General features: G+C 32.6%; 1 protein-coding gene across 1 annotated transcript; it reads right to left on the bottom strand.

The window, feature by feature from the left end:
• Positions 1-10764: 10764 nt before the first annotated feature.
• LOC145134331 (peroxidase 27-like) lies at positions 10765-12628 on the bottom strand. Its single transcript, XM_079069195.1, has 4 exons — positions 12382-12628; positions 12086-12274; positions 11745-11907; positions 10765-11415 (listed from the first exon to the last, which is right to left on the bottom strand). The coding sequence occupies exons 1-4, from the start codon at positions 12598-12600 to the stop codon at positions 11009-11011; spliced, it is 978 nt and encodes a 325-aa protein (XP_078925321.1). The 5' UTR covers positions 12601-12628; the 3' UTR covers positions 10765-11008.
• Between the last annotated feature and the right edge of the window lie 9968 nt (positions 12629-22596).

Genomic DNA, 22596 nt, shown 5'->3' with positions numbered 1-22596 from the left:
ACGAAGAGCTATATGTTTTGTTTTCGAATGTTGTACTGGATTATGAGAAATGCGTATAGCACTTTGAGAATCACAATAAAATGGAATCTTTTTCATATTCACAGCATAACCTCTCAATTGACTTTGAATCCAAATAATTTGTGATGTACAAGCAGCAGCTGCTACATATTCGGCTTCAGCAGTAGAAATCGAGACACACGTTTGCTTCTTCGACTGCCAAGTAACCAACTTTCCATCCAAAAATTGACAACCATCACTTGTACTTTTTCGATCCAATGTACACCCTCCTAGATCTGCATCTGAAAATGCCTGAATGAAAAATCATGTTTTCGAAGGATACCACAATCCTAACGAAATTGTTCCATTGAGATAACGAAAGATATTCTTCACAGTTGTTAAATGTGGTTCTCGAGGATTTGCTTGATACCTAGCACAATTACATACATAAAACATGATATCAGGTCTACTTGCAGTAAGATAAAGCAATGAACCTATCATGCTCCTGTATAAAGTAAGATCAACCGCAGGCGTTTCTAATGAAGGTGTTAGCCTTGTGCCAACAGCCATTGGTACTCTTAACTTCGTGCTATTTGTCAATCCAAACTTTTCGAGCAAATTCCTTGTATATTTCTCTTGATTGATGAATATGCCTTCTCTGTTTTGACATATGTTTAAGCCAAGAAAATTATTGATTTTACCCATCATGCTCATTTTGAATTGGCTTTTCATCAAATTTTCAAATTCACTAGACAAAGCAGGGTCAGTAGAGACAAAAATAATATCGTCAACATAAATTTGAACAAGCATCAGATGATTCCCAACTTTCTTTCGAAATAATGTGGGGTCAACTGATCCTTGCTTAAATTTCGACTGTTTTAAGAAAATGGTAAGAGTTGCATACCATGCTCTTGGTGCTTGTTTTAACCCATATACAGCTTTATCTAGAATATATACATGATCAGGATGCTTTTCATTTACGAAATCTGGAGGTTGTTCTACGTAAACAGTTTCTTCGAGTTCTCCATTGAGAAAGGCACATTTTACATCCATTTGATAGACATCAAAATCCTTATGAGCTGCATATGCTAAGAATATTCGAACAGCCTCGAGTCTTGCAACATGGGCAAAGGTTTCTTCATAATCAATCCCTTCTTGTTGCGAATATCCTTTTACAACTAGACGTTCTTTATTTCGTATAATATTTTCATCTTTATCGGTTTTGTTTTTGAAAATCCATTTTAACCCAACAATTGAAACATTTTCAGGTTTAGGAATTAATCTCCAAACCTTGTTTCTTTCAAATTCAGCCAGTTCAGATTGCATTGCAACAACCCAATCTGAGTGTTCCATTGCCATCTTAACTGTCTTTGGTTCAATTTTAGATATGAAAACATTAAACATGCAAAATTCTTGATGAGTATTTAATACCTCATTCTTCGCACGAATCTGAGCTCTTGTTAATAATCCATCTTGAGGATTTCCAATGACTTGATCTATTGGATGAGTGTTTGTCCATTTCTCTAACGGTGGATATGCTGGATCGAATTCCAAAGGTGCATTTTCGTACATCTCTTCATTTTCAGATCCTACAAAAGAAACACTATCATTTAGATCACAATTGGATGTCATTTCCTATGTTGTTTCCCTTGTTCACAAGCTGCACACAATGTATCATTGTCAAATTTTAGTACAGGTAAACCACGAACAAGATCATCAACAACCAATTTATTCAAATTTCGAAAATTTAAATGCGATAAACGTCGATGTCATAACCAGCTGATGTCAGAGGAAGCTTTCGAAAGTAAGCACACTGAGGGATTACCGATGATTGGTTTGATATCAAGAGTAAACATGTCACCATGTCGTTTGGATTTAAGCAAGACTTTGTTAGTTTCAACATTTCAAATGATGCTCCCTTCTTCGTTAAACACCACTTGATTGCTAGTACCCACAACAAGTTGAGAAACACTTATCAAGTTATGTTGAAGACCTTCGACATAAGCAACTCGATTAACAGTAAAATTTCCATTCGTGACTTTAACATAACCTTTCACTTGGCATTTGTGATTATTGCCAAACTTCACAACTCCTGCATTTTCCAAGCTTCGAAAATCTCTCAGATTTTACTTTTGTCCAGTCATGTGACGTGAGCAACCACTATCAATATACCATTTCTCATCATATTGCTCATCACATAGTACTTGCGATCAATGAAAGAATTTAGGTACCCAAGGCTGTTTGGGTCCATGGAAATTAGTTTTGAAATCAGAATGAAATGAAGAACTTTTAACCCAATCACAAACTTTAGTTTTGAGACTATCAATTAAGTCCACATCATTATTTAAAAAAACAGAAACATAAGTTTTTGTTAGTTTGGGATTGTCACTGACACATGCCTTCGTCTTTTTAGATTGAGAATGATCAAGCTTTTCTTTCGAAACCGGTTGCCAAGTTTTTACCGAAACATTCGAATCTTTTGAAGACGAGCTTTCACTTGACGAAGAATTCACATAACTCTCATAGGCTTTGTGAATTTGTTGTTGAGAATATTTCCTTGATTGATATTTTCGACCTTTTCCTTCAAGCCAATGATCGATGTTTTTGTCACGAGACAACCCTTTTGTGTACGAAACTTTTAAGGTTTGTTTTCCTGTAGGATTTGGAAAATTCGGTTTTTGTGGAAAGAAATCAACATTTGATTTAGGTCGAAATGCCATAGCGTATCGACTTCCATCATTGTTTCCAACACTTTGATTTTGAGAAAATCGATTTGGAAATTTTTCTTTTTGAGAAAACCTTGTTTGTTGATTAAAAGAAAATCGTTGTTGTGATGGTTGATTTTGAACAGTCTTTGAGGTATTTTTGTTATCTTTTGAAAATGATGAGTTTGAAACTTTCGAAAAATTTGTTTTTGGTTGAAATTCAGATTTAGATTTATTTGTTTGAGCGGGATTTTGCTTTGGATCTGAATAAATTTCTGAATGAGAAGACTTGTTTTCAACAGATTTAGTCTTTTTGTTTTCAGTTGTTTTCAAATTCAACCCATTTTTTTGTTTTCGAAGTTCCATGGTTTGCCAAATAATTTTCTTTCGAGCTTGTCTTTTTGAAATTGCATTTTCTTTTGAAAACTTGTCAATTTGTTCTTTAAATTCTTTGGAATATAATTTGATAACAGTTTCTTTTTCCACAACAACTTCTTTTGTAACTCCTTTCACAATTTTCGATTTTTCAACCCATTTGCGTTGTGGTTTTTGTCTTTGAAAAACATACGAATTCTTTGTTAAGGTATTTTCGACTGTGCTTTGATTTGAAAAGAATCCTTCGTTCGTTGTCTTCTTGTTGTCATCTTCGACCATTTTGTTGAATTCTGGTTTAATGTTCTCAACATTTCCAGTTGTAACAAACACTTGATTTGGAAAGACAACATCATCAGTACACTTGAAATTAGGATACACCACTTGATTTGTTTCCAAATAATGGGCTCCTTTTTCAGACAACACTTTGTCGAAATTTTCAGTGTCCCCAAATACTTGATCAACAACAACACGAGAAATTTCTTTTTCTATCGAATCTTTGTTTGATGAGACCTTTTTTTCCAATTCGTCATCATCATATTCATCATCACTGTTATCCGTTTGACTATCTCGGATATCCACAAACTCAGAATCACATACTTTTGAAGTTGAAGGTTTGTCAGTGTAAATCTTAACTTCCAAATCCTTAAGTTTTTCTTTTCTTTTAGATTTTGATGCTACATTAATGACAGACAACTGAGAACAATCAACATCCTCAATATCACTAATTTCGCTAATATTGTCAGAGTTATCTTCAATATCGGCAAAATTAGATTGAGAATCAGATGTCGAATTCTCAGTCTTTTTCAAAATTTTGATTTGTTCTGATTTTGTCAAAGTATCATTCAAAATGTTAACCAATTCATTTGTATCAAGACATTCATCAATTTTGACAATTCCATAAGCATATCTATCATCAGGAATTTTGTCAAACTCAACAATGTTTCTCTCACAATCATACGAAATATTATCTACCTTCGCTCTTTCGTATGCTAGAAAAGGTAATAATTTCCTATGTTGTTCCTTGCTAATATCACACGAATGATGCAATGCAGTTAATTTTTCATATAGATGTTTAGCAGAATTGCAGTAGATATTTCATTGAGCTAACAAAAGTTTTACATCACTAGATAACGAATCACGATCACACATTATGTTTGTTATTTGCAATTCTAAACATTCTATCTTGATAATTTTCGAATCTAACTTCTTCTGTGTCTCTAACAACTGATTGCTTAATTGCTTAGTTTCATTGCTAGCAGAAACAACCAAATTATCGAAATAAGCAACAATATCATCAAAAGCAACAATTTCAGAATCATATGCACTTAAAGGAATATTGAAAGATTGAAGAATATTACGTAGCTTTGTAGTTATTGGAGACTTATCAGCAGATTTTGACACAAAGCAACGGCCCTTGACCTCTTCGTCTGAATCTTCCTCCAGCTTTGCATACATAGCCCCATGCTTAGGATTACGCATTTCCTCATCATCGGAGCCCGAAGACCAGATTTGATATGTGTTATCATTCTCCTGTTCACCTTGAGCCACCAAAGACAGATTTTTCGCCTTCGTACGTACCTCTTCCAACCTCTCCACATAATACGCCTCATCCTTCACTCTATTCTTCTTCTCATCTTTCTTTCGAAGCATGCAATCATTTGCTAAATGATTGGCTCCATTGCAATAATGACAATCCATACCAGAATCTCTTTTCAATTTCTTCTCTTTCTTCTCCTCAGCACCCTTCGCATCATTCTTCTCATACTTCTTCTTCTCTTCTCCTGCAGCTTTGTTCACGAAACTTCCTTTTCCTTCACTTTGCTTCACGTTCGAATTAAACGGTTTCTTGAAAAACTTTTTGACTCGATTGTTAGAGTAAAAAACAATTGCCTCATCATCCGAATTCATTATAAACCCCTCTTCATCATCAGAATCACATTTTTCGACAGTTTCCTTTTCAGTCACTTTAGAGACAAGTGCTAATGGACCTCCCAGACTAAGCTTCGACTCTTCTGCCATTTCGTTCACTTCACTTTCATGAGTTTTCAGTTGATTGTACAAATCATTCAAAGAAGATGTATCGAAACCTTGTTGATTTTTCACCATCATGCTAACATTTCTCCATTCTTTACGGAGTCCCATAACAAAGGTGAGATTGAATTCCATGGCAGACCTCATGATTCCATAACGATTGCATTTGTAAATCAGCTCATTCAACCTATCATAGTAACTTTCAATCGTTTCACCATCTTTTTGCTTGAAATCCTTCAATTCAATCAAACATTGCTTAACTGAATTGATTTTCGTCTTCTCGCTGCCTTGAAACTTTTCTTTGAGATTATTCCAGATTTCCTTTGCAGCTGTACAACTCCTGACATAGTTATACACCACTGGATGCAATACACCACACAACTCCCTTATGCATCGTTTTTCAAGTTTCTTCATACGATCAGTTTGATTTTCCACACTTGTAGTACTGGATGAAGATCCAATTGGTTGAAGGTTCGTTGGAAGAGTAACATTCCCTGAGATGCAAGACCAAAGCTCTTCATCGATTCCATTCAAGTAATCTTGCATACGATCAGACCACTGATCATAGTATTCAGGAATGAGCATAGGAATCTTAGTTGAAGATCCTAGCAGATGAAAGTATGAAGTCATCGAGTTGAGATTGAAGTTCGCCATTGATGTATGGAAGAAATTTTTTGAGAAATCAAAGAGAATTTGAAAGCAAATTGTTGAATTGAACATAAAAACGAAGTAGAATACTCGATTCAAAAAATCTGTTGCAGAATCAAATCACAACTTAAGATCTAGAAAGCTTTTTCATGTCAAAAGATGCAGAACTTTTTGAACCTGGATTTTGATTCAAAAACCTTTTGAAACAGAGTGAAAATTAGATCTCAGATCATGATACCTGCTCTGATACCAATTGATAAATCGTGGAATCAAGTATTAATCAAAATCAGAGTAAAACGAATGCAGATTGAACAAACGATGTAAATAAGATCTAGTTTCTGCTCATTTATGCTTTCAACTTTTACGGAGAACATAGAAAGGTTCTGTAAAGGACTCTTATCTAACTCTAGTAAAGTTCCATATTTATAGGAACAGTGAAAGCATACAAAAAAATACTAGGGCATTGACAATTAAGCTTCGTACGAAATACACCTCAGTAAATAAACTTAACAAACATACGAAGGGTACAAAAGACTTCGACATATTACAACAAAATTCGACCCTTACAGGTTCCCATGGCAGTGGGCTAAGACCATGGAGGGTTTCCAGGGCACCCGGTGTAAGACCTTGCCAGGGCTTCCATATATGTTTATATGCATGGCTTGTGTAGTTGACATGATTTATGTAAGTATGTGAATAAGACCCTGGAGGGTTTCCATGGCATCTTTATATGTGTATATGCATGCTTATGCGATTGTTACGGTTTATGTAACTGTTATAGCTGATATGGATTATGTGGTTATGTCGATTGTGTGTGGTATGCTCTGGGGAACTCACTAAGCTTCGTGCTTACAGTTTTGTTTATGGTTTCAGGTATCATCGATTTGGAAAAGAAGGGCTCGGATTGATTGCAGTGCATAGGGATGAAAGTGGGTCCAAACCCGAACCGGATGGACCCGGACCCGGAAAACCCGGAACCGGTTAACGGGATTTTGTAGAACCGGAAACTGGACCGGTATATAAGAACCGGTTCCGGTTCGGTTCCGAGTACGGTACCGGATAAAGTGGGTCTAGAACCGAAAAACCCGGAAACATCAAAGTGGGTAGGTTGGAATCGGATAAAGTGGGTTTAGAACCGGAAAACCCGGAAAAACCAGAATTTTTTGGTAATTATTTACTACTTAGTCGGTTGAATTTTGAAAATTTTCATATTGATATACCGACTTTGGGGGACTGTAACTCATTGAATATTAAACCAAAATTAACAAAATTATAGTCTAAAACCATGTACAAACTCTAAAATACACTCTGGAAAAAACCGCATGTCAATCCGACTTTAAACGAATGAGATATGCATGTGTTAACATTTTCACAAAATACAAATTACAAAAACAAATAGCTGAAAAGTTGAAAATTTTCAGTTTTTATATCCTGACTTCAGAGGACTGTAAATCATTGAATATTAAACCAAAAATGACAAAATTATAGTCTAAATTCATGTACAAACTGTAAACTACAAGTTAGAAAAAACTATATGTCAATCCGACTTCAAACAAATTAGATATGCATGTTTTAAAACTTTCACCGAATACAAAAAAACTAAAAAACTAAAAACTTCCAGATTTGATATCTCGACTTTGGGGGAGTGTAAGTCAATGAATATAAAACTAAAAATGACAAATTTATAGTCTAAAATCATGTACAAACTCTAAGCTACATGTTGGAAAAAACCGCATGTCAATCGGAGTTGAAACGAATGAGATATGCATCTTTTAAACGTTTCACAAAAACCGGTTCCGGCCCTAAAAGTGGTTCCGGTTCCAAACACCGGTTCCGATTTTTAGACCCGGTTTACCCGGACCCGATGGACCCAAACCCGGATTACCCGGAACCCGGATAAAGCCAATTTTTAAACTCGGAACCGGAACCGGTTCTATATATTCTGGTTCTAACGGTTCCGGTTCCGGTCTGATTCCGGTTCCGGTCCGGTTTTCCGGTTCTAAATCTCATCCATAGCAGTGCACACACCTATGATTTCCGCAATGAGTGATTTTGGGATAAACTCTGATAAATATTTTACTTAATGATGATTTGAAATGTTTGAAATAAATGGTAGCAATGCTTTAGCTACATTTAAAAATGAAATTTTTACCCTTGATTTTTGGGTCGTTACATGATGATATTAGAGTTGATGTGGATGATCTAGATAAAATAATTGGATGCCTTGGTTGATGTGGACTTGGAGGAAGATTCCATGGCTTACGTAAGATTATGTTTCAAACATTGACAGTTTTGAATTTTGACTTTTTATATTACTTTTATATATGTTTTATGTTTATATATATTAATTATGCATGATATAAAAATACTGATACCCACCGATATCCCACCGCGATAACCTATATCCCAAATATCGGCCCTTGACCGTTATTTGATTTTGGACCGCTATAACTGCCTAGGATACAACAACTCTAATATAGTGGAGACCGATACAACAAGACGCCTAAACAACAATATAGGAGTACCGTCTCAGCCTACACCCTAAAACGCTTAAGTTTACCAAAAGTCAACAATGGTCAAACAGTTAACGGGCAAAGTCAGCCCCGACTGACCCCCATGTTGTGGCCACCCTTTGACCACGTCATAGAAGCATCAGGACAAACAGTTGCAAGGATTTCTCGTCGCCACATCGTGGGAGCTGCTCAGATCAACTTAATGCATTACACTCTTAATCTTTTCAAGCCATTGATTCATACTTTCCAAAAGGATTTCTTACTCTCAATACTTCATTAAAATCATTATGTTATAGACATGCATGTATAATGCATGTCATGAGTTCATGTTAGGTAAAAATAATGAAAATGAGGTTAAGATCTCATGAAAGGAATCCATAACTTTATAACTCTCTAGATATGGGACAAGAGACGACAAAGGAACCTCAAGGATCCATATCTTTTCCAACTTTATGGAATCCATACACTCAAACCACCCCAAAGATGGAGGAAAGTAGATAAAGAGCTAGATCTAGCATGTTTAAACACAAAAGGTAGAGGCTTGAGGACATACAAGAGTCCAAAAACAACACAAGATGATGATGAGGATATTTGCTTGCTACAACAATCCACCAAAGACACATTCTACTTCTTTAAAGGACCAAAAACCACCATAAATGCTCAGAATATAAATAATGGAGGCTAGGGTTTTATCCATGTTGTAAGAGAGTTGATGTAGGCTAAGAGAAAGCAAACCTGGCCATTGCATCCCTTAAATAAGGCACAAAACCTAAAAAATTTAGGGTTTTGCATACTGGCCGCCACCATATCGTGGGTAGGCACTTGCCACTTCGTGGTGCGCATGAATGTTGCGCGTTTCCACTGGCTATAACCACGTCGTTGTACATCCTTCACTACATTGTGGACACTATAAAACCCACACTTTTAATTCTTAATTTCCATAAAAATAATTAAATTATCTACCTGGAACACGTTTTGTAACTCTCATTCACTTGAATCAGATTTCGTCCTCGAAATTCGTTGTTGCAAATAACTTAGGCTAACACTCCCCCATCTCCTCCTCGAGTTTCCATGTCCATTCGAAACTCTTTCGGTATGACAACTATAGAAATTAGATCATTGTTAAACGAACATTGTTACTCTAATCACTATAAAGATAAACTCCATTTAAATACGAAGGAATGAACACGTAGATGTACTGATAAAAGGAACAAAAATAATGAAGCATAATCAAGGTATTATGTATGTCGATGTTGTGCGTAAGGGATATAAGGAAAAAATGATTTTTTTTTTTGGCAAATAGATGTAGTCCCACATCCCTTATCGGATGAAAGGATTTTGGCACATGGAGGTTATAAAAGGAGCGCTTCTTTAAGAACCCATCCACACAAATGAACCGTGTGTTAGTGAATCGGAAGAATTAACTAAACCGTCAGGTTTAGTGAAAATTCTGGTTAAAAATAAATATCATGGTTTGTGTTGGACCAACTTAGTCCGAGTTTGTTCAATTTTTGACTAAGTTTATTTGATTTTTGAGTTTTTTTGGCCGAGTAGGCTGAACTTGTGTCGGTAGAGGTCCGAGTCCAAGTACTTTGCCGAGTTTTACAATGTTGCCTACCATACAACATGTTATCAACAAAATTCTCATAAGAATTCATTAGTAGACATAAGAGGATAATTGCTTGATCCTCATCTTCAATCTTTACATTCACACCTTGTAAATCCAAGCTGATCCTATTAAAGTTATGTATATGTTCCTTCACCTCGGTACTTTCAGACATCCTAAAAGTATTCGAACATTGCTTCTGATACAACCTATCCGTGAGAAATTTATTTTGATACTTGTCAAATGCTCCAACTTTCTTTCTAAACAGTCAAATCATGTTTAGGAACGTATTTAGTATTTAATGTTGAAGATTAAACTAAAAAAATCATTGGCAAAAAATAATAATAAAGTTTTAAGGGTTAAACATAATAAGGTGATTAGAATAGAACATTATTGAAAAATGAGTTAATTATACTAAGTTACAAACCTTGAAACCTAAAAAAACTGTTTAATAGAATAAAAGTTGTTTTTACAATAGATCTAACAATCAAATCATTCTGATGGCAAAAGAAAATGTTTTTGATGTTAATTATTAATATTTCACATGTCAAATAACGTCGGATTGGAGATGCTTTTAGTTTGAAGATGCTTTTAGTTTGAATATTAGTATAATATGTTTTTATGAAAACGTAGAATTATGACATGTTATAAAATACATTTCAAGTAAAAAAATGTCAAATATTATGACTTGAAAAACATCTGTGGGAAATGTTTGTCATAAATTTATAACAGGCAAATGTTAATCCTCCATTACTTATGAAGCACGGGTTTTCCTTGGCGGACAAATGTCTGCAATTCATTGTTTATGATGAGGTTTTCTACGAAAGTCTTTTATCCATAGCTTTTTCCTACGACAGTAATTAAAACCATTTTTTTTCTCATGGTAGTGTTTGTACAATTAATTATGTGCTCCATAATAACATTAGCATCACCCTTTTACAGATAGAATACGTTCTATGTCTAAGATAATTGAATTTTACATAGCACCAACATTCAAGCAACAATAAATTGGAACCGAAATAAGGCATCTTGTGGAAGTAACAAGGATGACTTACCTTGGTATATCTTATTCAAATCAAATCACTCTTCAATTTAGTTAGTTTCGAGGGAAAAACATAATTACTTCAACTCATTTAGTTTATTAGAGCGCAATGTCTTCTGATTTCACCGGCGTTGCCAGTTAGAACTCCAATTTGTCCCATTTTCACCATTGATGCTTGGAAATCTTTAAAGAATGCGTACCCATGAGACTTAGCTTGAAGCTTGACATAAGCACTTGTTGTTTTATCATTTAGAAGTGCAGCATCGGACTGAAACAAGCCTCTCCTTTTCAAGACAACACTGTAGTAATCCTCATCGAATGATTTTGAACTCCCTGGATCCATTGCAAGGAGTGTGGTTTTGTCGGTTGGAAAGCATATTCTTTTCAATTGAGGTACATACCTCGGGTCTAGGGATGGATCAGTGTCGCCTTTGCCTGTAAAATTGTACAACCTAGTCGCAATGGTAGAGCAGTGTGAAATCCCGACGGTGTGTCCTCCTTTAAACAAATACAATTTCAAATGTTATATTGGTTGTTAACAAACAGTCATTATAGGGGTATAAGTTCAGAAAAAGTTAAAACTCTTAGTTTCTAAAGTGGGAAAACCTTGTTTTTTTCCTACCATAGAAAAAGTTGCATTTTTCATATATACCGTTCCATTAAAAAATTGATTTATACCTGGTTAGGCAATATTACTGTCTTTTTAGCTTACGTATTACAAAAGAGTAAAACGAAAAGAAAATGCATGGTATTGGGAATTATTAAAAAGAAAATCTGTTTTGTATACATTAATTCAAAAAAAAAAAAAAGTTGTACCGATCAAATACCTGAAAGAACAGCCAGGTCTTTAACGCTCAGACCCTTGGAGACAAATTGTGCTTTGAGTTGAGTAATGTTGGCAAAAGGAGCAGGTAGTGTAAAACTCTCGGATGCTATTGATACTCTTCCATCTCTTCTCCCTAATGGCACTGGCCAATATGGGCCCTTAATCTGAACAAGAAAAAATAATACGTAGGTTTTTTCAGAAGAATGTAGAAGACATAAGCACGCCACCATAATGTGGCCTACTGAAGGTCTAGGAGTGAACCTCAGATCTCTCTTAATTATATATAGGAAAAGAAAAAATAAAACATAGATTTTTTTTTTCATTGTGACAATTAATTAATACCTGGTGGATTGCATCTCGAGCTATCAAAGCTAGGATGTCTGCACAAGAGACAACACCAGGACATGCCGCTTCTACAGCAGTTTTTGCAGCATCAATAACTTGAAATCCTCTGAGGGAAAGATTTGGAATTCCGTCTTTCTCGGCTTGGTTACTTGTGGTAGAGTTTATCAGCACAGAACCATCACATCCCTGTAGAAACGTCATATATATCATTTCATCACACAATTTCTATCATAAATTAAAGTTAATAAGATTAATTAAAATAGATAAGCAATGCACGTTGTTATTGCACATACCCTCACAAAGCAATCATGAAATTGCATTCGGAGCAAAGCACCAGCAAGAGAAGGAGCACGATAAATGTAGTTTGCTGTTGTCCTTTTTACAATAGCCTCAGCCCTGGGACACGTCTTTTGGTAGAACCCTAACTTTAGCGGATAGCCATTGGCGATGTCAAAAACAAGAGCAACTAGCAAAAATTTTAGAAGAAATGCAATGTGCTTATGGATTGCCATATTGCTTAGAGACACATGCACAGAGGGAGAGATGATTAGGAAGTTGTAGAGTCTTCAATTTATAGCTTTGATGATAACTAAGTCACCTGTGAATGCGTCTATGGATGAGCTGTTTTAGAGTTTATTTAAATCCAAACTTTTTTGATGACCTTTTAATTTCAGTCTGTCTTGTTTACATTGTCAACCGTAGCTCCATTTACCAACTATATTCCAATCAAACAGGGTGTGGACTTTTAAACGGTGAACGTGTATTGTATGTTTGGCACAATATCTTATGTTTTTAAACTCAGTAAGTATATATTCAAAAATCCTAACTCCTTGTGAATATTGGCAAAATAACAAAATAAAGAATTTGTTGATCACTCCGTGTCTGAGAACTGCCTTCCAAGTAATTAGAAAACGAATTCAGCTACAAATTATATAATTATCACTCTTCCATGGGCAATCTTCATTTACGAAATTATGCTGGTTTATTAAATAATCTTTGTAACAAACAAAAGGGCGTGTGGCTTAGTGGTCCCTGAAGTTATTGGAAAGATAGGTGTCCTCAGCAGATAGGTTGATGGTTGAGTCCGGTTGAACAGAGGTGTAGATTTCAAAGTGTATTTAGGTGTATGTGATTTATCTTTCAAAAAAAGTATCAAAGAAAAGAAAAGAGTGTACTGTTTCTTATCTCTGGCAATTAGAACATTTTCAATGTGATATTGCTTAAGAAGGAAAGTGAACAATGTATCAGAAAAGAAGTTGGTTGGTTGACATTTTCTGTTGCCCGGTTTGGGTACATCTAATTATGGAGAATCTTGGTCCATTTGACCAATTCTGATGAACAATTGTGAAAACCAAATAAGAGATAATCTATGCAGTCACTTGGAGGCACGAAGGCTTCCACTTGGGTGTATTTAACAACTTCACAATCATATGAATATACTACAATAAACAAACTGAAAAAAATAAATATAATTTAAGTGACTAACAATCATTTGACTGGCTAGTTCTTGATCCCATGTCCTTTTGTCCTAATATAAGGACATGGTACACATGCCCTTGCACATTTTTCTTTTAGATTGCATGATATGGGCAACGCGAGTGGGTGTTTTGTGACATGGACAAGCCGGTAACAGCGTTACGATTATAGAACACCGCCCCGCCCGGCGTTTCTTGGAGTTATGTTGTGAGGCATTGTGATGGTAACGAAGGGTAACGGGAAAATTTTCAAACGTTGGCTTGCAATGTGGCTCATTTGACCGTTTTAAAAAGGTAATATTCATTTTAAAAAAACAATTACCTATATAAATACATAAAAACAACACCTTAGTTTTTACCACTTTCTTTTTTTTTCTTATAAACTTTCAAAAGATCAAAACAAAAAATGGATTCGTTTTTCCAGTTCCACCTGTTCATCGATGATAACGACGACGACGATATCTTTGTGACTATGATGTACCGGTATTCTACGGACGTGCTACTATAACCCGATCGAACTCCACTACTCACACGATGTGTGGCGTTAAACATAGATCACGAAGAAGGGCATAGACGTGTAGTTAACAATTATTTTGCCGATAATTGTGTCTACCAACCTAGAGATTACAAAAGAAGTTTTCATTTGCTAAAAAATGTATTTGAACGGATAGCCAAGACATTGGAAAACAATTATCGTTTCTTTCAAGTTTTGTTGTGTAGCTTTTATATAAAATAAATACACATTTTGTACTCTAATAAATAAGGTTTTTTTTGTCACTTGTCACACTCTCACTCAATTTGCTAAATGTCATTTTGTGGTTATTTTGAAATAATTTTTTTTCACATGTCATTTTATGACTTTTTTATTTTATTAAATTCTATATAATATTTGAATATAATAATTGCAATAAATATAGTAATAAATAGATATCAATTTTATTAATGAACTTACATTTTAATTTCACAATTCCCAAAATTAAAGCTTATTAGTTTTTTCTGTTTATTTATTTAAATTATTTGTTTAAATTTAAAAGATAAAAAACATTTCCATTATAATCAGAATTCATTATTTTTTTTATTTTCTTATAAATTCAAAGTTCTCAAATATTTAGACCTTTATATTTAACTTTTTTTTTTAAATTAACTCATGTAATAATGAGTCTCACAACTGTTACCTATTAAATAGATGTTTAGGCTTATGGCTATGGGGGAGTCACCCGATTCTATTGACGATTATATGAGAATGTCCGAGAGAATTGCACGAGAAAGATTTACAAGAGGTGTTGTCGAAACCTTTGGTGACAAATACTTGCGCAAACCTTCATTGAATGATATGCAACAACTAAATGCGGCGCATTAAGAAATACATGGTTTACTAGGTATGCTTGGAAGCATTGATTGCACAAAGTGGACATGGATAAATTATCTTGCGGCGTCGAAAGGCTAATACACAAGTGGTCATCATGGAGCTCCTTCAGTTCTTTGGACATCAAAGAATCTTTCACGTTAGTCATAATAATCAATGAACCACGTTATATATATATATATATATATATATATATATATATATATATATATATATATATATACACACACACACACACATATAGGTTCAAGTATAACTAAATATTGTGTGGATATAGGAATGATTGTGGGCCAATCATTCCAAAAGGGTATTTGTGGAATGTTACATTATAATTAATATTTGTAAATTAGTTAATTATGATAATTATATCATTCAAATCCCTATTTATTAGGCAATTATTTATGAAGATATTAAGCCTAATAGTCTATATATACATTGGTATCGTATTCGTTTTTTCCATCCAAGATTTCACATTCATCATGTTCATATCTTCTGTCTTCTTCAGATTTGTCGTCAATGGAGGTATTTTTTTTCTTGTTCATTTTGTTCATCTATTCTTTCTTAATTTTTTTTCCTTTAATGGATGTTGTTGAAGACATACATTGTTTTCATTCTTATAAATTTGTAATACTTTTTTTATTCTCAAGACCAACATTATGTTGATAAGAAAAATGAAGACATTGAAGATAACAAGGTTGGTAATGTCAAGAAGTCCAAAGTGAATGAAGTTGAGAAGATAAAAAGAAGATGCGGGATATGCTTTGGTTGTGGTCATGATAAGAGGAAATGTCTTAATGCATTGGTCAAAAGAGAGTAGAAGTTCAAGAATGTTATCAATTTAGACGTATCAGCTATTATGGAGTTTTCTTTCACTAAAATAAAATTATGGATTCATGAATTTTAGGGGTTTTTCCTTGTAATTTATGTTTTTTGTCAATAAATATTAATAATATTTCATAGTTTGATCAAATTTATTGTTTGTTCATTATATATTTTTATAATCAAACGAGTAACTATCTTCTAGCATCCATATTAGTTTATGGTTTATAGTTGTCTTAAATAATGAACATTTGCAATTAAAAGAATTATGATGTTTAGTTATGTGTTATATCTTGTTGTTTATGTTATTCTGACATAATATTTGTTTTAAATGTCTATTGTGTTGTTGTTCTTAAAGCATAATTGTGTAAGTCATATTTTTGCTGCAAGATTCTGATAGAACTAATCATATATACCAAGAGATAGAATGATCGTATTTAGTAAAATATGCAGAAAAAACCAATGTACAATTTAACAAACCAAAAAACTAAACAAATTATTGTGTTTTTATAAAAATCCATCCTTAATATCAAAGTTATTTAGTTGTGTGTTATATGTTATTGTTGTTTATGTTATTCTGACATAATATTGGATTTATATGTCCATTGTGTTGTTAGTCTCTGTGTTGTTATTATTATGACTTAATTTTGTAAGTCATGTTTCTGTTGCAAGCTTCTGATAGAAATAATCATATATTACAAGAGAGAAAATAATCGTGTTTATTAAAATCTACAGAAAAAACTAATGTACAAGTTAACAAACCAAAAAACTCAAAAAATAATTATGCTTTTATAAAAATATAACCTTAATTAATAACACCAACAAAGTTTTTGATTCAAGTAGATAGTAGTTTGTAAATTTTAATAATGTATTGTGATATTGGAAAGTTTTGTCTATGCAATATGAATTTGTCAAACAATAACAATATCATGATCAATAATAGGGTGAATCCTTTACAATGTTGAAAAAAATAATATAAAATAAATCATTCATAATAGAGACTGCAGATATCACACCTTTTTAGTTACATGTTATATAGTTTTCCCTGTTGTAATCTATATTTCTTTTTCTCAATGTTAATAATATTTAATTACAGTTCTTCAATTTATTGGTATTTAATCGGACTATTAATTATCTTATGGATGATGAAGTATCCGTTGGTGATAGTCATATTCATGATCAACATGAATATCATATTGATTATGCAAAGGAAGATGAAGATTTCGAGTTATTTGATCATGGTTCTCTACAAAATCTTGATTTTGAAATAGGCGAAAATAGTAATCTCAATGGAGGTGATTTTTTTTAAGTTTGTTTATGTGTTAAAATTTATAACAAGAATGTTAAGCTTGTTTATTATTATTTGCATTATGGCGAAATTTTAACTTACAAAGGAGAGGATCCATTAGAATACATTCAAAATCATATTGATGATTTCAGTGAAACTAATAATCACAATCAAGGTGATGTGTTTTAATTATGTATTTGTTATATATATATATATATATATATATATATATATATATATATATATATATATATATATATATATATATATATATATATATATATCCGGTAAGAAGGAAATTTTTGGTAGGAAGGTAAGAAGTTTTTTTTCTATATATTTTTTTGACGGACAAAATAAATGAATCACCAGATTTTTTAATGTGTAAGATGATTCACAAGAAAAAATTCCCAAAAAAACATCTTTATGATACATTTTTAAGTAAATTAAGAAAAAATTCACTTTTATGACAATTTTAGTGAATAACAACAAAATCATTGTATAAATGAATCATCGAGATGGTTTTTTGAGAATTTTTTCTTGTGAATCATCTTACAAATGAATCATCTAATGATTCATTTTGTTTGTTCGCGAAAAAAATATGTAGAAAGAAAACTTCTTACCTTCCTACCAAAAATTTTCTTCTTATTTGATCTTGACTATATATATATATATATATATATATATATATATATATATATATATATATATATATATATATATATATATATATATATTCCATTAAACTAATTCTATTATAAGATGTAGAAAATGAAAACGAGTTCATTGATGATGAGACAGATGATACTATTGATTTATAGAAAGGTAAACATACCAATAACAAATTATTTTAGAACAATTCCTTAATTTCGTTTCAATTATTTGCAAATTGCACATGACATCATTCATTTGTTTCACTGTATATATATAATTTGTGTTCTATAATTTAATGTTATTTTGATGCAGAACAATCACATGTTACACATGATTACGTTTCTCCTGGTGGATCACCTTATTGATTTCATGTTGTTTCTGACGATATCAAACCAAAAATCAACTCCAAATTTGATTCATATGATGCAGCAGTAACAATGTATAGAAAATATGCATTAGAAGCATGTTTTGATGTCAGGCTTGGAACAATTAGAACAACGAAATGCAACATTATTACACAAAGACATTTGCTATGCAATCGGGAAGGTAAGCCCAAATCTGGTAAAGTGGATACTCTAGACCCTTAACATAATAAGATTCAAAGAAGGAAAGACTCATTTTCGGTCCGAATGAAAAGCAAATATTGTTTTCATTCTAATACATGGTACTCACAAATATATTGTTGATCATTTTGTCGAACAACATACTCATGAGTTGTTTGGCAAGGACAACATGTTCTTTTCTCGTACAAAGAGGAAAATTGATTATTCTAAGGAAATTTTATTCATAACCTGTCAAAGCAAAATATTGGTGCCTCAAGAGCACATAGATTGTATACGGGACTTCAGGGTGGGCCTTCGGTTCGAGGTGGATTGGTTTCCGATTTCAAGAATAGTACAAGAAATCTTAATTCTTACATAGGTTGTAGGGATGCAAAATTCCTTGTTGTCAAGATGATGGAAAGGAAAAAAATGTCCCAATCTTTTCTTTTGAGTTTAGAGTTGTGCAGAAAAAATTGAATGTGCTATTTTGGGCTGAAGAAACCGCAAAGTATAACTACAATGCTTTCGGAGACGTTGTATCCCTTGATGCCACATTCAGCATGAATAAGTATATTTTACATTTATAATGTTATCACCAAGTTTTTTATTATTTCCAATTTTGTTAATTAATTTTTGATTTTTAACACTAGTATGATATGGTTTTCGTTCTGTTCACTGGGATAGATAACCATAAGAAATGTGTAACTTTTGGTGCTGGACTTTTGAGTAGAGAAGATGTGAGTTCTTATTATTGGTTGCTTAGAGCTTTCTTGAAAGCATTTAAAAAACAACCTAAACTGGTTCTCACAGATCAGGATCCAGCTTTGAACAAAGTTGTAAATGAAGTTCTTCCGATGTCACAACATAGGTTTTGTATGTGGCATATTACGAAAAAAATGTCAAATAAGGTGCGCAATTATTGTTTATTTACCAAAATATTTCTAATAAATTGATTTTAATAATAAATTTTATTCTTTCACAATAACATTCTATCATAATCAATTAGCATAATTCTCTCATAATTATAGGTTACACGAAACCATATATGCTACCTTTTTTTCTACATTATATGTTTTATACCAACACTTTATGTTTTACTCTTATTGTTTAACAATCCTCCTTAAAATTCATTTCCTTCATATAACATCACAACTAGCCACAAATTCATATTTTCGAAATCGTTTTCACTCTATAATTTGGAATTCTAAGCTGGAACCACATGATCTTGAGACTGCATGGGATTCTTGTTTACATGAGTTTAATATTTCAAATAACAAGTGGATGAGAAAGATGTATAGGTCACAGAGACGTTGATTCCCTATATTTTTCAAGCACATACCAATGTCTGGTCTTATGAGAACTACATCATTGTCTGAAGACTAGAATTGGTCATTTAAAAACACCACCCTAACCGGTTCTTATATTTTCATGTTTATGATGACGTTTGAGGGTATAATGGAACGTCAAAGACATAATCAAATTGTCAATGACTTTAACACCACCACAACTTTTCCTAGATTCATCACATCTAGTCCAAACGAACCACATGCTTCAAAGGTGTACAAACGTAAAATATTTTATCAGGTTCAGAAAGAGATTTCAGATTCTGAAAATACTTGTTTCCAAATGAGCGTGACTTCTTGCAATGGTATTGACACAATTGTTGTTTTGGAGAAACAAAAGAACATAAGCACTAGGCAACCAACAAGTCCCGCTGTTAATGACATACTTGAGGAATACCATTACAATTATCTTATAAAGGATATTGAATACACGGTATGTTCTTATTTCATTATGTAATCATTTCTTTTTAATCACATATTATGACTTCCTAACATGTATTCATCTACTCTCGTAGATATTATAGGTTACCCACTCAACAACAGATGGTTCGTTCAAGTGTAGCTGCATGCATTTTGAACATGTCATACTTTTGTGTAGGCGCATATTCTGTGTTTTTAAGTTTTCCAGTATTGAACAGATTCCTGAACAATACATACTGAGACGTTGGCATCGAGGTGTTATTCCAATAGAATTACTTAAGATGCGTTTCCCTAATTCTTTTTTCGATTCAAATTCTGACATGACGGCTATTGATATTTTTTCAACTGTACAACGTTGTGTTTCATTTTTTAGCCATGATTCTGCTAAGTTAAATTCATACCTCGAAGAGCTGAATAAGTTGAAAAAAAATTGTAGATAATTGTCCAGTGTTGAAGATTCCCTCAAGAGAATCATTCTACAACCAGATTCTAGGTGTAGAGTCGCTTCATGATGTGCCTGACATTGAGAATCCATATGATATTCGTAATAAGAGAACTGGCAGTCATGGTAAGAGATTAAAATCTAAAAAACAAATGCTGGAAAAAGAAAGTTTGAAGCCTAAGTGAAAGTGTGGTTCATGTGAACAAATGGGTTCGCATTATAAACGAAATTGTCCTCTAAAAAACTTGCAAAAGTATTTTCCATTTTTGATAGTTTTATTAAATTCTGATACTAAAGTAGCATTTATGTTTCATGTGTTTAATTGACATTCATTTTAATTGTTTATGTTTTTTAATAAATGATTTACTATGGTTATGCACTAGTGAATATTTTTTTTTCATTCATTCAAGCGTGTTACGCCAACATTACAATCCTATATAAGCATTCATTTTTACAACTACTCTGTATAACCAACAAACACAACATTTCCAAAAGATTGAATCAACTAAGTTGGTTACGAATTCCAAACAAAAAAATATCTACCAACCAATAATTATTATATTAGTATACATTTTGATTATACCTACCTAATACAATTCTAATTTACACAATGTCTTGTTTCTTTTACATGTATTAGAAAACCATATACCAACACAATCATGCCTACATAATAATATAGTAAATCACTAAACCGAATGACTATAATATTATACAGTATTAAATTCTTTCAATTAGAGATACATTTTATTTTATTAACTTTCATAACCTATTTTGATTTTTTTCATTCTTTAAGAACAATATCATATTATTTTTATTATTTAGAACTAACACTAACTATGAATAATGATTCCACATACCTAATACCAAAACATTAGAAAACAGCACAAAACTGCATTTTAATGTATTGTCATCAAAAATAAAATAAAATTATAAAGTATGCTAAAAAATAAATAAAATGAGATGTAAATATTTAAAAGCCAAAACCTAACTTCACTTCATAATTTTCATAACCAAAAAAAAAATCTAACATCAGTCATTTTCTAACGTTTCCCAAACAAAAATAACAATACCAAAAAAAAACATGCTACCATATTTCAATCACTAAAGTCTCCAAAAAAACCATTCTACCATAGTTAAATAAATCAAAACAACTTATGCATCTTATAACTGACGCCTTCCACGTCTTTTCTTCTCCCTACCTTCCTTCACTTCGTTCATTAGAACCATTTTCTCCAACGGATCAAGCCTTTCATAAGCTTCTGCATCTTTGTCCAACATATTTTAATACTTGATGTAATCAAACTTCATAAGTCTTGCCATGTATTTAACTCTTAAATTATTTAGACCAATAACATCATTCTGTGTTATACTTGTAAAACCGCAATACGATTCCGTATGCCTCATAAGATACACTCAACAATCTAATCCTTCATTTGCTACTCTCCAAAGAATACTCATCACACGAGGTTTCATTTTATTAAAAGCAATTGCTTTTTGGTGATGTTGTGATTTTAAGTAGCTACCAAACAATTTTTTCTTTGATACAATACAATATATTTATTGTACATCATATTTATTAAAACAAAAAAACTCATTTACAAATGCTGGTATTAAATTCTTAATCTTAGAACCATAGTTGGTTTACTTCCATATGTATTCGCCAAAGTGCTTGTTCGGTTGACATGATCTATATTGTAGTAGGTGGGTTCCCTTACATCAAAGCATAGTAAATAATATTTACCCTCCTCAACTACTGGAAAGAATACCTGGTATACAACAAAAATTATAACAATAAACTCTATGCAACTACTACATCCATAATCAAATATTGATTGTTTTTTACTGTATGCAACTGCTACATCCAGAATCTCATCTGTCTGTAAAAAATAAGGAGACAATAAAATTTTCAATGTAAAATCCAAATTAATATTTGATATTAATATTAAAATTACTTCATAGCAAAATGTTTGTATCTAAGAAAACTCTAGCAACCGATCATGTATCCCATAGTTCCTCCATTTAGTTGAGTAATATTGTCCAACAGTCAATGATTATAGCATGAATATATGTTTTGCTTTTAAAATGATATGCATATCCTTTATGCAATAAGTGACCGCTTCCAATGTCCCAAATCTTTATCTGGTACAACCATTTTTTATTAA

Source organism: Lactuca virosa, chromosome 8 (genome assembly GCF_052849685.1).
Source record: "Lactuca virosa cultivar CGN04683 chromosome 8, Lactuca_virosa_CGN04683_v6, whole genome shotgun sequence".
Lineage (NCBI taxonomy): Eukaryota > Viridiplantae > Streptophyta > Magnoliopsida > Asterales > Asteraceae > Lactuca > Lactuca virosa.
This window is presented reverse-complemented; position numbering and strand designations above follow the sequence as displayed.

What these genes read in the sequence shown, in the direction of transcription:
- LOC145134331 (XM_079069195.1), bottom strand. Translation starts at nt 12,600, where the DNA reads ATGGCAATCCATAAGCACATTGCATTTCTTCTAAAATTTTTGCTAGTT. An exon ending in TTCATGATTGCTTTGTGAGG is followed by an intron (nt 12,275 to 12,381) that starts GTATGTGCAATA and finishes ACGTTTCTACAG; the next exon opens with GGATGTGATGGTTCTGTGCT. An exon ending in AGACCTGGCTGTTCTTTCAG is followed by an intron (nt 11,416 to 11,744) that starts GTATTTGATCGG and finishes ATTTGTTTAAAG; the next exon opens with GAGGACACACCGTCGGGATT.